Source organism: Trichoplusia ni, chromosome 3, assembly GCF_003590095.1.
Source record: "Trichoplusia ni isolate ovarian cell line Hi5 chromosome 3, tn1, whole genome shotgun sequence".
NCBI classification, from domain to species: Eukaryota; Metazoa; Arthropoda; class Insecta; order Lepidoptera; family Noctuidae; genus Trichoplusia; species Trichoplusia ni.
This window is the reverse complement of record NC_039480.1, coordinates 4021312-4037852: the sequence shown is the minus strand read 5'-3', so window position 1 is coordinate 4037852 and position 16541 is coordinate 4021312. Positions and strand designations below refer to the sequence as shown.

The 16541-nt window shown below is 43.4% G+C and overlaps 1 protein-coding gene across 2 annotated transcripts; it reads left to right on the top strand.

The window, feature by feature from the left end:
- Positions 1-1707: 1707 nt before the first annotated feature.
- LOC113508943 (mucin-19-like) lies at positions 1708-11042 on the top strand. 2 transcript variants are annotated; one of them, XM_026892153.1, is made up of 7 exons: positions 1708-1787; positions 1984-2005; positions 2480-2899; positions 3343-3366; positions 3928-4008; positions 4447-4524; positions 4729-11042. In XM_026892153.1, the coding sequence occupies exons 1-7, from the start codon at positions 1746-1748 to the stop codon at positions 10713-10715; spliced, it is 6654 nt and encodes a 2217-aa protein (XP_026747954.1). In that variant the 5' UTR covers positions 1708-1745; the 3' UTR covers positions 10716-11042. The 2 variants fall into 2 exon arrangements, with proteins under 2 accessions (XP_026747954.1, XP_026747955.1); XM_026892154.1 differs by lacking the exon at positions 3343-3366.
- The last annotated feature ends 5499 nt before the right edge of the window (positions 11043-16541 follow it).

Below are 16541 nucleotides of genomic sequence, written 5' to 3'. Positions count from 1 at the left end.
TTAATAGTTTTATTTTAATTTATTACTTAATTTGTATTATTTATAGATGTTAGCGTAAGTTTTATCCTTTGATTCACCCTTAAGGAACTTTTTTACAAATTTGATAGTTCCTCCCGACTTTCTAGTCAAATCAATTCCTGGTTCTGCAAATTTTGTTTTATATATTTCGTAACCATGCAATATTAGCTGTACTCGCGACTTCTTCCTCGTGGAATTTTGAATATTACATTAAAATAAAAAATTTGCAACATCACGTTATTTTGCCGAAATAAAAGTAGCCTAAGTTACTCCTTATAATATAAGCTGCGTGCCATTCAACATCGGTCCTGCCATTTCAGAGAAAATCTATTTGATTCATTTATTTTAGATTTATGTTTCTTTGTTTAAAAAACTACTCAAGCACTAAGAAATTTAATCCTCGTGTCGCGTTTGTTTTACAAACATTTAAGTCACATGCACAAGACACCCAGACTCAGAAGGATTCAAGGCAAATGCTTGTACTACGTCGGGAGCGGTCCAGCACAACGGACTGGCATATATAAAGGTTCAGTTTTTAGCCAACATACTTCTAACACTCTTTTCCTTCTAGCTAAGTAACATTTCTGCGATTTTTAGCAACAAAAGGAAACGCTGAATAAAAAAACTCGATTTGGTTCCGATCAGACACCAATTCCGCTATTTACAATTGCCTGCCCAAAACAACAATTGGAAATTCAATACGGGGCGGATCACTCACTGTCAATACAATTTGTAATAATTGTGTTGGCAAAATGATTAGGAGAATACGAATAGTGTAAAATCGAATTTAAATTCAATCATCGGCAATTGTGAACAGCGGCATTGGGGCCTAAGACATCATTGCTACTCTCTAAATGGACATACCGTCGATATAGTCAAAGACCTAGATGTTTGAATCTAATCTTACATGACAAGCAATGAGGTTAGTGACCAACTGGTAGCAGCACGGATTTCTAAAGCTATTTCTTCTCCATGCATGCTTTCAGATTATGCTATGCATTTCGAGTAAAGCAGTACACGTACCGAGTGGTACAAGCGGTGATCAATTAAAGAAAGACAGCAAGGCATGCAAGGAATGCTTTTTTTACTAAACAGAATTTACAGGATAAACTACGCTTGACGCGGTCAATCCATAGATAGGTGATTTGATCTTTGTCATAATTTCAGAATTGTTTTGTCATAAATAAGAAGGCACATTGATTGTGGGTCCTGGGCTAGGGCTATTATTCATAAATTTTCGACAGTCGTTACGGATAGTCTGAAGCTAGAAGTCCTGACAACCAGTCTGCCTAAGGGGTATTGTGATGCCCAGATAACTGGGTTGAGGAGGTCAGATCTAATAGGCAGTCGCTCCTTGTAAGACACTAGTAATTAGCTTTATCCCGTTATACTGGAAGCCGACCGCGAAATAGTTGGGTAAAATCTAGGATGATGTCGAGTATAGACAGATGATTCTGCAAAATCATAACCCCATACCCCATACTTACTTCGACATTCCTATACAAACCTGATAAGGCATCTATTGTGCTTTGTCTTTCACAAAAACAAAAGCTGGCAATAAATTAAGTACAAAGCAAATATATATACCCTTTACTAGTCAATAAATCATGACGCATTATTTACTCACATGCATTTGATTTGAAAAATGCATCTATCGATTTTTGTATATAAACCCAGTGAGGGTCTTGGAAAGTATCATTCGATCGTGTCTTAGCAATTTGGCAACGATGGGTGCAACTAAAACTTGTGTTTTCCTGTGCTTGATAAGTGTAAGTTTTTTTTTTATTAATTTTGTTCAAAAAAATACGACTCAAGCTTTTAACAAGTTTCACTTGTCCCTTCATCTGAAATCAAATCTTGCAAGTTGAACACTCACTTCGGAAATTCCAATTGAGCTGAAATTTTGCAATGACAATGCAACATTATGGTTTTCATCTAACGCTTATTTTGTTTGTTCTTTTCCAGGTTTTGGGAGCACATGCAAATGGTAAGTTTTCTATCCTTTATATTATAATCTATTCACAGCACCCTGCTCAAATAACCTTTCATCATAATTGTTGTCCCCAGCTTTTGTCCGCCCATAGCTGGGCACAGCCCTCTCCTTTCTCGTGGCGATGGTAACGGTTCTATGCCAGCCTCATCCAGACTCGACCCGAGATCTTAACTATATCTTCAACCCAGCTTGCTCTCTAGCATACCTACATTTATTTCTCAGAAAAGTGAAAAATGTTTACTCTTGCCACCATTGTTGACAGTCCAACCTTTCTTATTAAGGGGTATCGTGTCGACTATAACTGGCTTGGGGAGGTTACAAGGGCAGTTCTGTAAAACACTTATATTCAGCTGCATCCTGTTAGACTGTGAGCCGACCGCATCACATTTGGAACATGGCTTGACAGAAATTTGCCCATATCATCCGCATGTTAATATTAAATTGCATCATCAATACTTTCTTCTCCAGTTTTTAGGCATCCAATTCGCCATCCAAGCAGGAATATCCAATATGTGAACTCGCAACAAGATTTCAACCGAGCAAACACTGGCTCCTCCTACCAATTCGCCGGTAGCTCAGGAAGCCGAGGCGGTAGCTACAGCAGTGGTACCGAGTCTTTCAACGAATCAAACACCGCTGTGTCGAGTGGAAGCGCTAGTACCGTCGTAACATCCAACCAACAAGGATTTACAGGTGCCAGACAGGCAGATAACAGTTACTTCGCTAGCGCTGGCGGCAGCAGTATAGCCCAGTCGGCATCTAATAACCCAGCAGCACAAAACGTTTTTGTACAAAACAATGATGGAACTTTTGTACAGAATTCAGCCGATCAAGCTGTTAGTTCATCATCGTCTAATACCAATACTGTTTCAACTATTGCTGACTATAGTAAGTATTTTTGGTGGTTATTTAAATAGCTTATAAAAATGGTATCGGATACGTCTATCTAACTTTGTCAGGTTAAGCGGAGCGGTTGTGTTGCAAAAATGATTTGCAATAGAAAAGTTCTATCAATTTACGTAAATTTCTGGTCTTTAATCAATTAGGGTGAATAAATGATTATTATCCCCAATCAAACTTCGTTCTTATTCTTCGGCAATAAGAACGAAACTAAGTCAAGAAGCTTGCTTTCTTGTTTCGGTATATTTAAATTCCAAGAGTCCTGTTTGCACCGTGCACTACTAATTTTGACAGTGCACTACTCGATGTAGAGTGGCATCTCTTTTTCACTGACTCGATAAAAATATAAGAACTAAAATACTATTGCTATTTGACATGGCTCTTGATAAAAAATACTTACCGACATGTCTGAAACCAATTTTGTTTTACAGGTCCCCGAATTGTAGATCTCACAGGTAATTTAAAATTTAATAGAAATTCATTGACTGCTTTCGTTTCGACGGTGGCATTATGCTTTAGGCTTTTTAGTTTTGTCTGGAAACTCTTTCAAACCTGCTGCGTAAACGATCAATATGTAAAACCAAACATTGCGTTTTTAAGGCGTTTCATGAATCGTTACCGAATCTTTTTGGCATTAACACTTTTGCAAGACTGCTTTGAACTTTCGTTAAACAAATGCGAAGCTATTTTGTCTCCTTCTATACAATGACATATAAAAATACGACGGGACAAATCAGTTTCTTTTATTTGGAAAATAGCTGCAAGAATGTCAGCTACAGGTTTTTTGCCAGCAGTGAGAGCTGGCTCTAATTTGTATTTACTTAATATTGCCTTTTAAGCTGTCGTCAAAAAGACACTCAGTATCTCGGACTGGATGAACCGATTATGTTGATTCTTTTTTTATTTAAATCATCAATATCATTTGGTCGCATAAAAATTCCATCAAGCTTGGCTCAGTAGTTTTTATTTTAAGTCCGTTGTATGTTACTGTTCTTAAAAATATTATAAACTTTCAGGTGGTGGTGAATTAGATTCGAGCGTTGTAGCCTACGAGACTGTTGACAATGTTGGTCGCCCATACTATATTTTACGAAGAGGTGAGTTACATAAAAATGTTTGTAAGATAAGGAAGCCAATTCAGGGTAGGATTGACTATTGATCACGCTAGCTCACAGCTTGCGATTTCTTATTCCAATATTTGGTTTAAATTATTTTTACTATCTTAAAAACGTAACATTACAGCATCCGGATTTCGAACTTGCATTAATTCTTGCATGAAAACGCGGCAACCATACTTAACGCAAACTACTAGCTCACAAATGTCCATGTCGTTCGGCGGTGTTTTTCAGTATAATATTTCCAATGCTGTTGGTGAAAAAGTCCAAGATGGCCGCTGCCACGGAATGGAAATAATGATTTTTCTAAACCCTTTTTAAATATGGGTATCAAGTCGGGGTTCGACTTGTAAAAACTATACAATATGACTCAATCACAATTAAGATTTTCTTTCAAATGAATGTTTTCTCTGCCAACAGGATCATTTGGGCAAGGTGTATACCCACTTTTGGTTAACCAGCCAGCCCCCATCGCAGTTCTACCCGTTGAAAACTTAGGTAATACTTAATTCAATCGTTATTTTTTTCAAAAAAGTCTCCTTTACCTTAAAGTAACAAACATATGAACATACATAGTAGTAATACATAGTAGTATACAAAGATGGACATACATATGTCCATCCATAAAAACTATCACATTCACACGTTTAGTAGACAAATTGTATCCGACCAGCTGTCTCAATAAGTTTGTTTGTATTTCAGGTACAACATTCATCAGCGGTGGAGAACCCTCAGCTATTACCGATTCCGACGCCAGCGCTATCTTTATCCAGGGCCCATCTGACACAGTCGCTGAAGCGTCAGGCACCAGCACAAGTAGTACCACCTCAACAGGACCAGATTACCAAACCATACCAATTCTACCACAGCCGGTACCTACTGTAGTTAATCAAGGATCTACAAGGTCATCTTCTTATTCAAATGCCTACACCAACAACAGCCCATCAGGAACAAATGCAGGAGCGTCGGGCTTCAGCTCTGCTTCAACAGGCCCAGCATACCATACTATCAACGTCGTACCAGCACCGACAACCCCAGTTGTTAGTTCTTACACCTATTCTAACACCAATACCGTTGTTAACCAGGGCGCCACAGGCCCGGCCACGGTAGCAGCGGGCTCCGCCACGGGAACCGCTACCTCAACAGGAAACAGAGGAACCTCAACTGTAACTACAACCTCTGCTGCCAATAGCGCAGTCAACCAAGGCCCCGCAGGCCCAAGCGCGGTTGCAACGGGCTCCGCCACGGGAACTGCTACCTCAACTGGAAACAGAGGATCCTCAACTGTAACTACAACCTCTGTTGCTAATAGCGCAGTCAACCAAAGCCCCGCAGGCCCAAGCGCGGTAGCAACGGGCTCTGCCACAGGAACAGCTACCTCAACAGGAAACAGAGGATCCTCAACTGTAACTACAACCTCTGCTGCTACTGGCGCAGTCAACCAAGGCCCCGCAGGCCCAAGCGCGATAGCAACGGGCTCCGCCACGGGAACTGCTACCTCAACAGGAAACAGAGGAACCTCAACCGTAACAACAACCTCTACTGCTACTGGCGCTGTCAACCAGGGCCCCGCGGGCTCAAGCGCGGTAGCAACGGGCTCCACCACGGGCACCGCTACTTCCACAAGCCCAACGTACCAAACTATTACATACTTACCACAGCCAGTACCCGCTGTAGTAAATCAAGGATCTACAAGGTCGTCTTCTTATTCTAATGCCTTCGCCAACAATAGCCCATCAGGATCCAACGCAGGAGCGTCGGGCTTCAGCTCTGCTTCAACAGCCCCAGCATACCATACTATCACCGTCATACCAGCACCGACAACCCCGGTTGCTAATTCCTTTACCTATTCTAACGCCAATACCGTTGTCAACCAGGGCCCCATAGGCCCGGCTTCAGTAGCATCAGGCTCCGCAACGGGAACTGCTACCTCAACAGGAAACAGAGGATCCTCAACTGTAACTACAACCTCTGCTGCTAATAGCGCAGTCAACCAAGGCCCTGCAGGCCCAAGCACGGTAGCAACGGGCTCTGCCACAGGAACAGCTACCTCAATAGGAAACAGAGGAACCTCAACTGTAACTACAACCTCTGCTGCCAATAGCGCAGTCAACCAAGGCCCCGCAGGCCCAAGCGCGGTTGCAACGGGCTCCGCCACGGGAACTGCTACCTCAACAGGAAACAGAGGAACCTCAACTGTAACTACAACCTCTGCTGCTACTGGCGCAGTCAACCAAGGCCCCGCAGGCCTAAGCGCGATAGCAACGGGCTCCGCCACGGGAACTGCTACCTCAACAGGAAGCAGAGGAACCTCAACCGTAACAACAACCTCTACTGCTACTGGCGCAGTCAACCAGGGCCCCGCGGGCTCAAGCGCGGTAGCAACGGGCTCCACCACGGGCACCGCTACTTCCACAAGCCCAACGTACCAAACTATTTCATTCTTACCGCAGCCAGTACCCGCTGTAGTAAATCAAGGATCTACAAGGTCGTCTTCTTATTCTAATGCCTTCGCCAACAATAGCCCATCAGGATCCAACGCAGGAGCGTCGGGCTTCAGCTCTGCTTCCACAGGCCCAGCATACCATACTATCACCGTCATACCAGCACCGACAACCCCAGTTGTTAGTTCTTACACCTATTCTAACACCAATACCGTTGTCAACCAGGGCGCCACAGGCCCAGCCACGGTAGCATCGGGCTCCGCCACGGGAACCGCTACCTCAACAGGAAACAGAGGAACCTCAACTGTAACTACAACCTCTGCTGCTAATAGCGCAGTCAACCAAGGCCCCGCAGGCCCAAGCGCGGTTGCAACGGGCTCCGCCACGGGAACTGCTACCTCAACTGGAAACAGAGGATCCTCAACTGTAACTACAACCTCTGTTGCTAATAGCGCAGTCAACCAAGGCCCCGCAGGCCCAAGCGCGGTAGCAACGGGCTCTGCCACAGGAACAGCTACCTCAACAGGAAACAGAGGAACCTCAACTGTAACTACAACCTCTGCTGCTACTGGCGCAGTCAACCAGGGCCCCGCGGGCACAAGCGCGGTAGCAACGGGCTCCACCACGGGCACCGCTACTTCCACAAGCCCAACGTACCAAACTATTACATACTTACCACAGCCAGTACCCGCTGTAGTAAATCAAGGATCTACAAGGTCGTCTTCTTATTCTAATGCCTTCGCCAACAATAGCCCATCAGGATCCAACGCAGGAGCGTCGGGCTTCAGCTCTGCTTCAACAGCCCCAGCATACCATACTATCACCGTCATACCAGCACCGACAACCCCGGTTGCTAATTCCTTTACCTATTCTAACGCCAATACCGTTGTCAACCAGGGCCCCATAGGCCCGGCTTCAGTAGCATCAGGCTCCGCAACGGGAACTGCTACCTCAACAGGAAACAGAGGATCCTCAACTGTAACTACAACCTCTGCTGCTAATAGCGCAGTCAACCAAGGCCCTGCAGGCCCAAGCACGGTAGCAACGGGCTCTGCCACAGGAACAGCTACCTCAATAGGAAACAGAGGAACCTCAACTGTAACTACAACCTCTGCTGCCAATAGCGCAGTCAACCAAGGCCCCGCAGGCCCAAGCGCGGTTGCAACGGGCTCCGCCACGGGAACAGCTACCTCAACAGGAAACAGAGGAACCTCAACTGTAACTACAACCTCTGCTGCTACTGGCGCAGTCAACCAAGGCCCCGCAGGCCCAAGCGCGATAGCAACGGGCTCCGCCACGGGAACTGCTACCTCAACAGGAAACAGAGGAACCTCAACCGTAACAACAACCTCTACTGCTACTGGCGCAGTCAACCAGGGCCCCGCGGGCTCAAGCGCGGTAGCAACGGGCTCCACCACGGGCACCGCTACTTCCACAAGCCCAACGTACCAAACTATTTCATTCTTACCGCAGCCAGTACCCGCTGTAGTAAATCAAGGATCTACAAGGTCGTCTTCTTATTCTAATGCCTTCGCCAACAATAGCCCATCAGGATCCAACGCAGGAGCGTCGGGCTTCAGCTCTGCTTCCACAGGCCCAGCATACCATACTATCACCGTCATACCAGCACCGACAACCCCAGTTGTTAGTTCTTACACCTATTCTAACACCAATACCGTTGTCAACCAGGGCGCCACAGGCCCAGCCACGGTAGCATCGGGCTCCGCCACGGGAACCGCTACCTCAACAGGAAACAGAGGAACCTCAACTGTAACTACAACCTCTGCTGCTAATAGCGCAGTCAACCAAGGCCCCGCAGGCCCAAGCGCGGTTGCAACGGGCTCCGCCACGGGAACTGCTACCTCAACTGGAAACAGAGGATCCTCAACTGTAACTACAACCTCTGTTGCTAATAGCGCAGTCAACCAAGGCCCCGCAGGCCCAAGCGCGGTAGCAACGGGCTCTGCCACAGGAACAGCTACCTCAACAGGAAACAGAGGAACCTCAACTGTAACTACAACCTCTGCTGCTCCTGGCGCAGTCAACCAGGGCCCCGCGGGCACAAGCGCGGTAGCAACGGGCTCCACCACGGGCACCGCTACTTCCACAAGCCCAACGTACCAAACTATTACATACTTACCACAGCCAGTACCCGCTGTAGTAAATCAAGGATCTACAAGGTCGTCTTCTTATTCTAATGCCTTCGCCAACAATAGCCCATCAGGATCCAACGCAGGAGCGTCGGGCTTCAGCTCTGCTTCAACAGGCCCAGCATACCGTACTATCACCGTCATACCAGCACCGACAACCCCGGTTGCTAATTCCTTTACCTATTCTAACGCCAATACCGTTGTCAACCAGGGCCCCATAGGCCCGGCTTCAGTAGCATCAGGCTCCGCGACGGGAACTGCTACCTCAACAGGAAACAGAGGATCCTCAACTGTAACCACAACCTCTGTTGCTAATAGCGCAGTCAACCAAGGCCCCGCAGGCCCAAGCACGGTAGCAGCGGGCTCCGCCACAGGAACTGCTACCTCAACAGGAAACAGAGGAACCTCAACCGTAACTACAACCTCTGCTGCTACTGGTGCAGTTAACCAAGGCCCCGCAGGCCCAAGCACGGTAGCAGCGGGTTCTGCCACGGGAACTGCCACCTCAACAGGAAACAGAGGAACCTCAACTGTAACTACAACCTCTGCTGCTACTGGCGCAGTCAACCAAGGCCCCGCAGGCCCAAGCGTGGTAGCAGCGGGCTCCGCCACGGGAACTGCCACCTCAACAGGAAACAGAGGAACCTCAACCGTAACTACAACCTCTGCTGCTACTGGTGCAGTTAACCAAGGCCCCGCAGGCCCAAGCACGGTAGCTGCGGGTTCTGCCACGGGAACTGCCACCTCAACAGGAAACAGAGGAACCTCAACTGTAACTACAACCTCTGCTGCTACTGGCGTAGTCAACCAAGGCCCCGCAGGCCCAAGCGCGGTAGCAGCGGGCTCCGCCACGGGAACTGCCACCTCAACAGGAAACAGAGGAACCTCAACTGTAACTACAACCTCTGCTGCTACTGGCGCAGTCAACCAAGGCCCCGCAGGCCCAAGCGCGGTTGCAACGGGCTCCGCCACGGGAACTGCTACCTCAACTGGAAACAGAGGATCCTCAACTGTAACTACAACCTCTGTTGCTAATAGCGCAGTCAACCAAAGCCCCGCAGGCCCAAGCGCGGTAGCAACGGGCTCTGCCACAGGAACAGCTACCTCAACAGGAAACAGAGGATCCTCAACTGTAACTACAACCTCTGCTGCTACTGGCGTAGTCAACCAAGGCCCCGCAGGCCCAAGCGCGGTAGCAGCGGGCTCCGCCACGGGAACTGCCACCTCAACAGGAAACAGAGGAACCTCAACTGTAACTACAACCTCTGCTGCTACTGGCGCAGTCAACCAAGGCCCCGCAGGCCCAAGCGCGGTTGCAACGGGCTCCGCCACGGGAACTGCTACCTCAACTGGAAACAGAGGATCCTCAACTGTAACTACAACCTCTGTTGCTAATAGCGCAGTCAACCAAAGCCCCGCAGGCCCAAGCGCGGTAGCAACGGGCTCTGCCACAGGAACAGCTACCTCAACAGGAAACAGAGGATCCTCAACCGTAACAACAACCTCTGCTGCTACTGGCGCAGTCAACCAAGGCCCCGCAGGCCCAAGCGCGGTAGCAGCGGGCTCTGCCACTGGAACCGCTACTTCATCAGGCAACAGAGGAACCACAACAACAACATCTACTTCGGGTTCTAATGCATTAGTGAGCCAGGGCCCACGGGGTGCAACCGCGTTAGCAACTGGATCGGCAACGGGAACCGCTACTACATCAGGTAACCAAGGATCCTCATCTGCCATATCTTCCTCTGGTGCTACTGGTGGAATAAACCAGGCCCCAACGGGCAGCAGTGCGGTAGCAAGCGGCTCAAGCACCAGTGTAGCATCACAAGGAATACGTCCGATTGTTGAAGACTTATCGGATGATATCACCCCGGACGACATAACAGGATTGTGGTCAGATTATGATGGAGACGTGGAATACATAAGAAACGCATATGGTTACCCGTCAAGACGTCGTCTTATATCAAGACGCAGACGTCCAATCTTCCCGAGAAGGCCTTGCAACGGAGCAATTTGCTTCTGCCCAGAAGATTTCCAGTACTTCCCAAGATACATCCGCCAACTTTTCGGATTTCCCTTAAACAACTATAACTAAACAATAGTACCATCATAGAAGGCCTGTCGACATCACATTTCTCCGAACGCTTACCGAATCGCCCTAATGTATTAAATTGACATGTCAAAGTCATGTCACTTTTCGAAGTTGAGTATCATTCCTGTACTTATGTTCGAAACTACGCTAATGAGATGCGATGTTGTGAGGTACACTTAACGAAACGAACGAAACGCAGTCATATTGATGTTTTATGTTTTGTATATTATAAGCATGCAAATAAAAACCCCTGATTTTATTGGGACAAAAAAAACTTAGTACTCATGTTAAGCAATGTTATTCTGAATATATTTGAATTATGAAATCATATTTTTTTTTCTTTTATTTAACCTTACTTTTACTGACGACGTAGTTTAGAACTTACAAAATTTATTGATTGATTGATGTCTTAAGTGACCATACGCAGCTTAAAGCCGGACAGTTATGCATTCACGCTATCTGTCCCGCTGTACTCAGCCAGAGAACCCGCTTATCCCTTATAATATAAACAAATTACGATAACGTAATAGTAAACTCCATAAATAAATAACAATGTAAGTTTTAAGACTTTTGTAATGGTGTATTTTTTTGAACAAATGAAATTCTGAGGCAAGTTTTGCGCAAAACCCCATACAAAAAATAATGAAAACCCTTACGACTACTAGTCGCATTTACGATTATTGAAAGTTATTCTCAATTTCTCTGGTCTACCATCATCAAACCATGACTTCCTTACCATGGGCCGCCTTTGAATCATCTTTCCAACAAAAAAAATATCATCTAAATCGGGTCATAAAAGAGGAATTGAGTACGTGTCCTACTTTTTAAAAGTCTTTTAAAAACTAGACTCGCAACTCAATTCTTCTCCCGTAAGAAATCTTTGGAGTTTCGCTTAAAACTTAACACAGTGCCATCTTGTGACTTACATATGAAGTAACTTTAAAAAAGTTTTCCGTTTATTTTTAACAGCCACTAGATGGCGTTAGAAGATAAAAATAGTGAAACATTACCTTTTAGTCAGTTTTTTTTTAAATTGCTAATTGCTTCAATTACCTATCGGGACAAGATTTGTTTGATGAGCATTATCATATTTTATTTATGTAGGCTTGTTTATGTCTGTATTAGAAAAATGTAAGTTTATGAGTAAGTTGTCCAGTACTAATAGCTTTTCGTAGTTTGAAACTAGATGGCGTTGCGTAAAAGTTGTAGAATATTCTATTAAATTATATCAATAAAGTATCTCAGATCAAAGTTTAAGATATTAGAATCATAAAAAAAACCCTATTGTACCGTTGTAGACGGTGATATATGGATGTACCGAACTAATTCTCGAAATTCTTCTACGATTCGGAAGCCATATTATTTGGTAATGACATAGGGCGTGGACCCATGTCTACCGTTTGCCGTGCAACGGTACGGCATGGCTGCACCGCCGCCGGCGGATGGCACGACGCCGTGCCGCACCACGGCGTCGTGTACCGGCGCGTACCCACACAGCACGTATACCAAAATTAGTTTTGGCTTGATATGGACCGCGAAAGACGTATCCTGCTCCTGTTGCTTTTAAGACGACGACAAATGAAGAAAAAACAAAATCAAAGAAAATATTGGGTAAAGCCGGTACACGACGCCGCCGCCGCCTGCCGGCGGCGCGGCGGCGGTGCCGTACCGTTGCACGGCAAACGGAGCCGCACCGTAGACATGGGTCCACGCCCTTAGTTAATACTCCAATACAACTTACCTTGTATTATAAACGAAAAAATACCGCCATTCAAGTGGATCCGCGGGACAACTACTAAAATCTATATTATAAGATAATATAGGTAATACTCAAATTCGTTGCAACGTACCTATTTAAATTGCAATTGCTGGAAATCAAACAATATGCACTGTCTTCAAGATAATTTTTTCACAAATAAATAAATAAATAAATAAATAAATGCGGACAACATCACATACATTGTTCTGAACCCAAAGTAAGTTGCTAAAGCACTTGTGTTATGAAATTCAGATACAACGAAGGTACCACAAACACCCAGACCCGAGACAATGTAGAAATGTGAATTTTTACATTGACCCGACCGGGGATCGAACCCGGGACCTCAGAGCTAGCGACACCTTGAAACCGGTGCGTGCGCCACTCGACCACGGAGGTCGTCAAAACTATTATAAACACTCACAAGAGACGCTGAGCACTAAATATGCACTCATTTTAAATAACGAGCGCTTAAATGTTACCCAAAACACAAAATTCACTTTTACTTCACACCAAAACTATTAAATTTAATGAAAATATCGTTAAAATAAAAATGAATTACGAAAAGCAATTTTATTACGAATAGTCAATTGTTTGCCGCCAAAATTCGTTTGACAAATGAAAATTTTCCATCTATTGTTGAGTGTTTTGGCGTCTAGCCTTTTGAGACCAGTTTTAGACGTCGAGAAGCTGACAATTATATTTGGAAGGCTTAAGTGCAGTAAGCCTTGATGAATAAAAGGGGCATGTGACGTCATGGAGGAATATTATAAAACTGCTTGCAATCAATATTACAATTTAAGTCGCCAATACGGCGGCAAAATATATACTGATTTCGGCGATTAAATATGAAGCGTTTTTTTTATCTTACCGCAAAGTTTTTTTTAAGTTTATTTAAATACCTGGTTACTGATACTGTTTTCAGGTTTCTTAATCGCAGGGACTTTTCTTCAGCCATCATAAAAATATACTATGGAATAGGAGTATTTGGTGAATCGGTAGGCGACAAGAAGAAGGTAATTTTTTTTTTGTCTCTTATGCATTTGTTTTTTATATTATTCATGATTATTACTATAACCCAAGCTACGTTTGGTCAAGTATCTGACACAAGTAGATGCGTAATTCAATTAACACAAATATATGTGTTAATTGAATTTCGTATTGAGTAACAAGAAAAACAAGGTAAGACCTAGAAACAGGTTTAAAGACAGCTTTAGCGCTACTCATTTATTTTTTAAACTTGATGACCTCGGCTGTGTACAAATATGACCAAGGCGAGAGCTTATTTGAGACAAAAAAAGTTTGTCTATGTTAGTTAAATGAAATAGCAGGCTTATTCCCGCGACAATTGTGTTTAATCGATTTCGATACTAAGATAGTCTTATTCTAATTTGTGCAGTAGCACAAGTTGTAACTAAGTTCGATCGACAGGTAACAATACTAATAGCTGAATCGCTACTCGACCTCGATTCGACCAATGATGATCTTTGTAATTAATCAAAATTTTAAAACAGAACCAGAGCTGCCCGTTTTGTCTGTCTTAACTTTAAAAAAAAACAGACTCCCGCTCTAAGTACCTAAATCCTTGTGTCGCGAGGCTTTCATGAACATTCAAGCCACATGCACATATAACCAGATAAACGTATTACCTACCGTACAAGTCTTGTTAGAAGCAAACGTTAGAGTTTTGTCGTTTTTGTTCTAAATGTCTTCATAAATATCGTAAAGCGATAGACGGAGAATAACCTGGGACTGACTGACAAGTTGCATTACTCCTCGCGCTAACGCTGACGAATCACTCAAATGTATTGAACTGACAAGTCAAAGTCACGTCACTTGTCGAAACGTAATGTCATTACCTACATTTAATAGGGCGGGAAAATCGTACTTAATGACGTATCTAAGATGCACAGACTTGAGAATCAATTATAATGTATACATAGGTACAGTTATAGTATTTAATATGGTGTTCGACCCAAAGCAAGTTTGTTCGGGAAAACCCTCGGTGAAGTTTATAAGTACGTATTTTATGGTAACCATATTGAGGAGCTTATGGCTAAGTTACATTTGCACAAGTTACGCTTGACACGGTCGGTCCGTGTATAGGTGGGCATTTATATCATAACGATTTAATCCGAGTTTCGGAAGGCACGTTAAATTGTGCGTCTGGGTTGTTATTTACACTTCTTTGACAGTCGTTATAGGTAGTCAGAAGCTGGAAAGTCTGACAACCAGTCTAACTAAGGGGTATCGTGTTGTCCAGGTAACTGGGTTGAGGAGGTCAGATAGGCAGTTACTTCTTGTAAAACACTGGTACTTGAGGTGAGTCCGGTTAGTCTGGAAGCCGACCCCAACATAGTTGGGAAAAGGCTAAACCGATGATTTCGACTCGCACTTGGCCGAATTTCTTAACGAGTTGTTCACACATATATCTTAATCGATGACAAAATGTAGACTCACATAAATCATAAATTCATTATTCTAAAGATTTATGTAAATTAAATAACTATGGTCTTGCAAAAAAACCCGCAAGCAGAATCTATGCTTTTATTGTGAGAACCGGTTTATAGCTGCGTACAATAACATACTTTTAAAATAGCTACAAATATTGCATAATTTCTCGAATCCAGCATTTTAAGAAAAACTAACTTACATCGAGATACCCAGACGGTTTTAGGCGGGGATCGAACCCCGCTTGGGGTTGCCACAAGCGTTTGTGTGATAAACGAATGCTTTTCCTGAGTCTGGTTGTCTTTGTGCATGTGAGTTGAATGTTTGTGAAACCCCCGCGTCACAAGTATAAAATTCCTTAATGCGGGAGTCGTTAAAAAAAGATAGAAGCTAACTACGTCAGCAAAGTTCCCTGGAATCCTTCTGGGATCGTGATTTGACTTAATAATAATAAAGCTAACCAGCAAAAGAGCCAGCTGATCTTCAATTCTTCTATTTACAATGGCCGATGAATGAACGACACTGATGATTGAAATGACTCTATTCGTATTTACCTATAATCATTGGAAATAAACTAAGTTTCACTATATTAAGCTCTGTAATTGATTTCTAGTTTGGCTACTTCAGACCAGTAATTGACATAAACGCATAAAACACGCAAGGTCGTTTGTTATGACAATTTGCCCGTTTTACTCCGTATTTGTTTACTATTCGAGTTTTAATCCAGGATCAACGAATCTATTTACTGTATACGATAAAAAAGCGTTATCTATTTATCTCCTGATAAATATAAAACGTCAAGTTATAAAAGAAAATCGACAATATAGTACAGTTTTGCTATATAAACATAATAATCTATACAAGACAGCATTTATCGCAAATCTTCTGTCTCCGTCTAACTACGGTTATCAAAACTATAGCTATCTCTTTCGTGTCGATGACGCACGACTATTTCAATAACAGGTACGTAAGTGGTTTGTGTTGCCAAGTAATTAATTGTTTTGTAAATGTGGGAGAACTGGTGATTAGTGGAGGTTAGAACGAAGTTTAATTTTTAAATTGATTTGACAGATGTGAATTTATTTAATGCAAACAGTATTTCAAAGGATAATAGTTAAATATTAAGTCTTTTTAAGAGCTGACGTCATCAAAACGTATGGAAGTAAAAAGCACAATAACAATTTTTTTTTATACTAAACATATTTTAGCAACAAAAAGTCAAAAATAAACAACCGACAACGTCAAATAAAAACTACTCAGCCAAACTCGATGTAATTTTTTATGGAACCAACCAAATTATTTTATTTAACGTCAAATATCTGACCTTAAATAAAATAAGAATAAACAAATTCGATTCATCAGCAAAATTTTGAGGTAACGAGAAAAACAAATTACGCACTAACGATTTGAGAACCTTTCTGAAGTCGGTTAAAATTGCGGCCAAATCTATTAGCAAATTGCAAAGATCATTGTGTCACTGTCACACATTATTTTTACATTCCAACAAATTATACGAGACACCGATTTATATACTTAAAAATGGGCTCTCAGCCAGACAACTCTACCATTAATTTTAATCAGAATGTTTCAAAGAAAGTCTGGTTGACGAACTTTTTCAGAAT

Coding starts and splice junctions, on each gene's coding strand:
- LOC113508943 (XM_026892153.1), top strand. CDS start 1,746: ATGGGTGCAACTAAAACTTGTGTTTTCCTGTGCTTGATAAGT. Junction 4,009..4,446: donor ATACTATATTTTACGAAGAG/GTGAGTTACATA, acceptor CTCTGCCAACAG/GATCATTTGGGCAAGGTGTA. Junction 4,525..4,728: donor TCTACCCGTTGAAAACTTAG/GTAATACTTAAT, acceptor TTTGTATTTCAG/GTACAACATTCATCAGCGGT.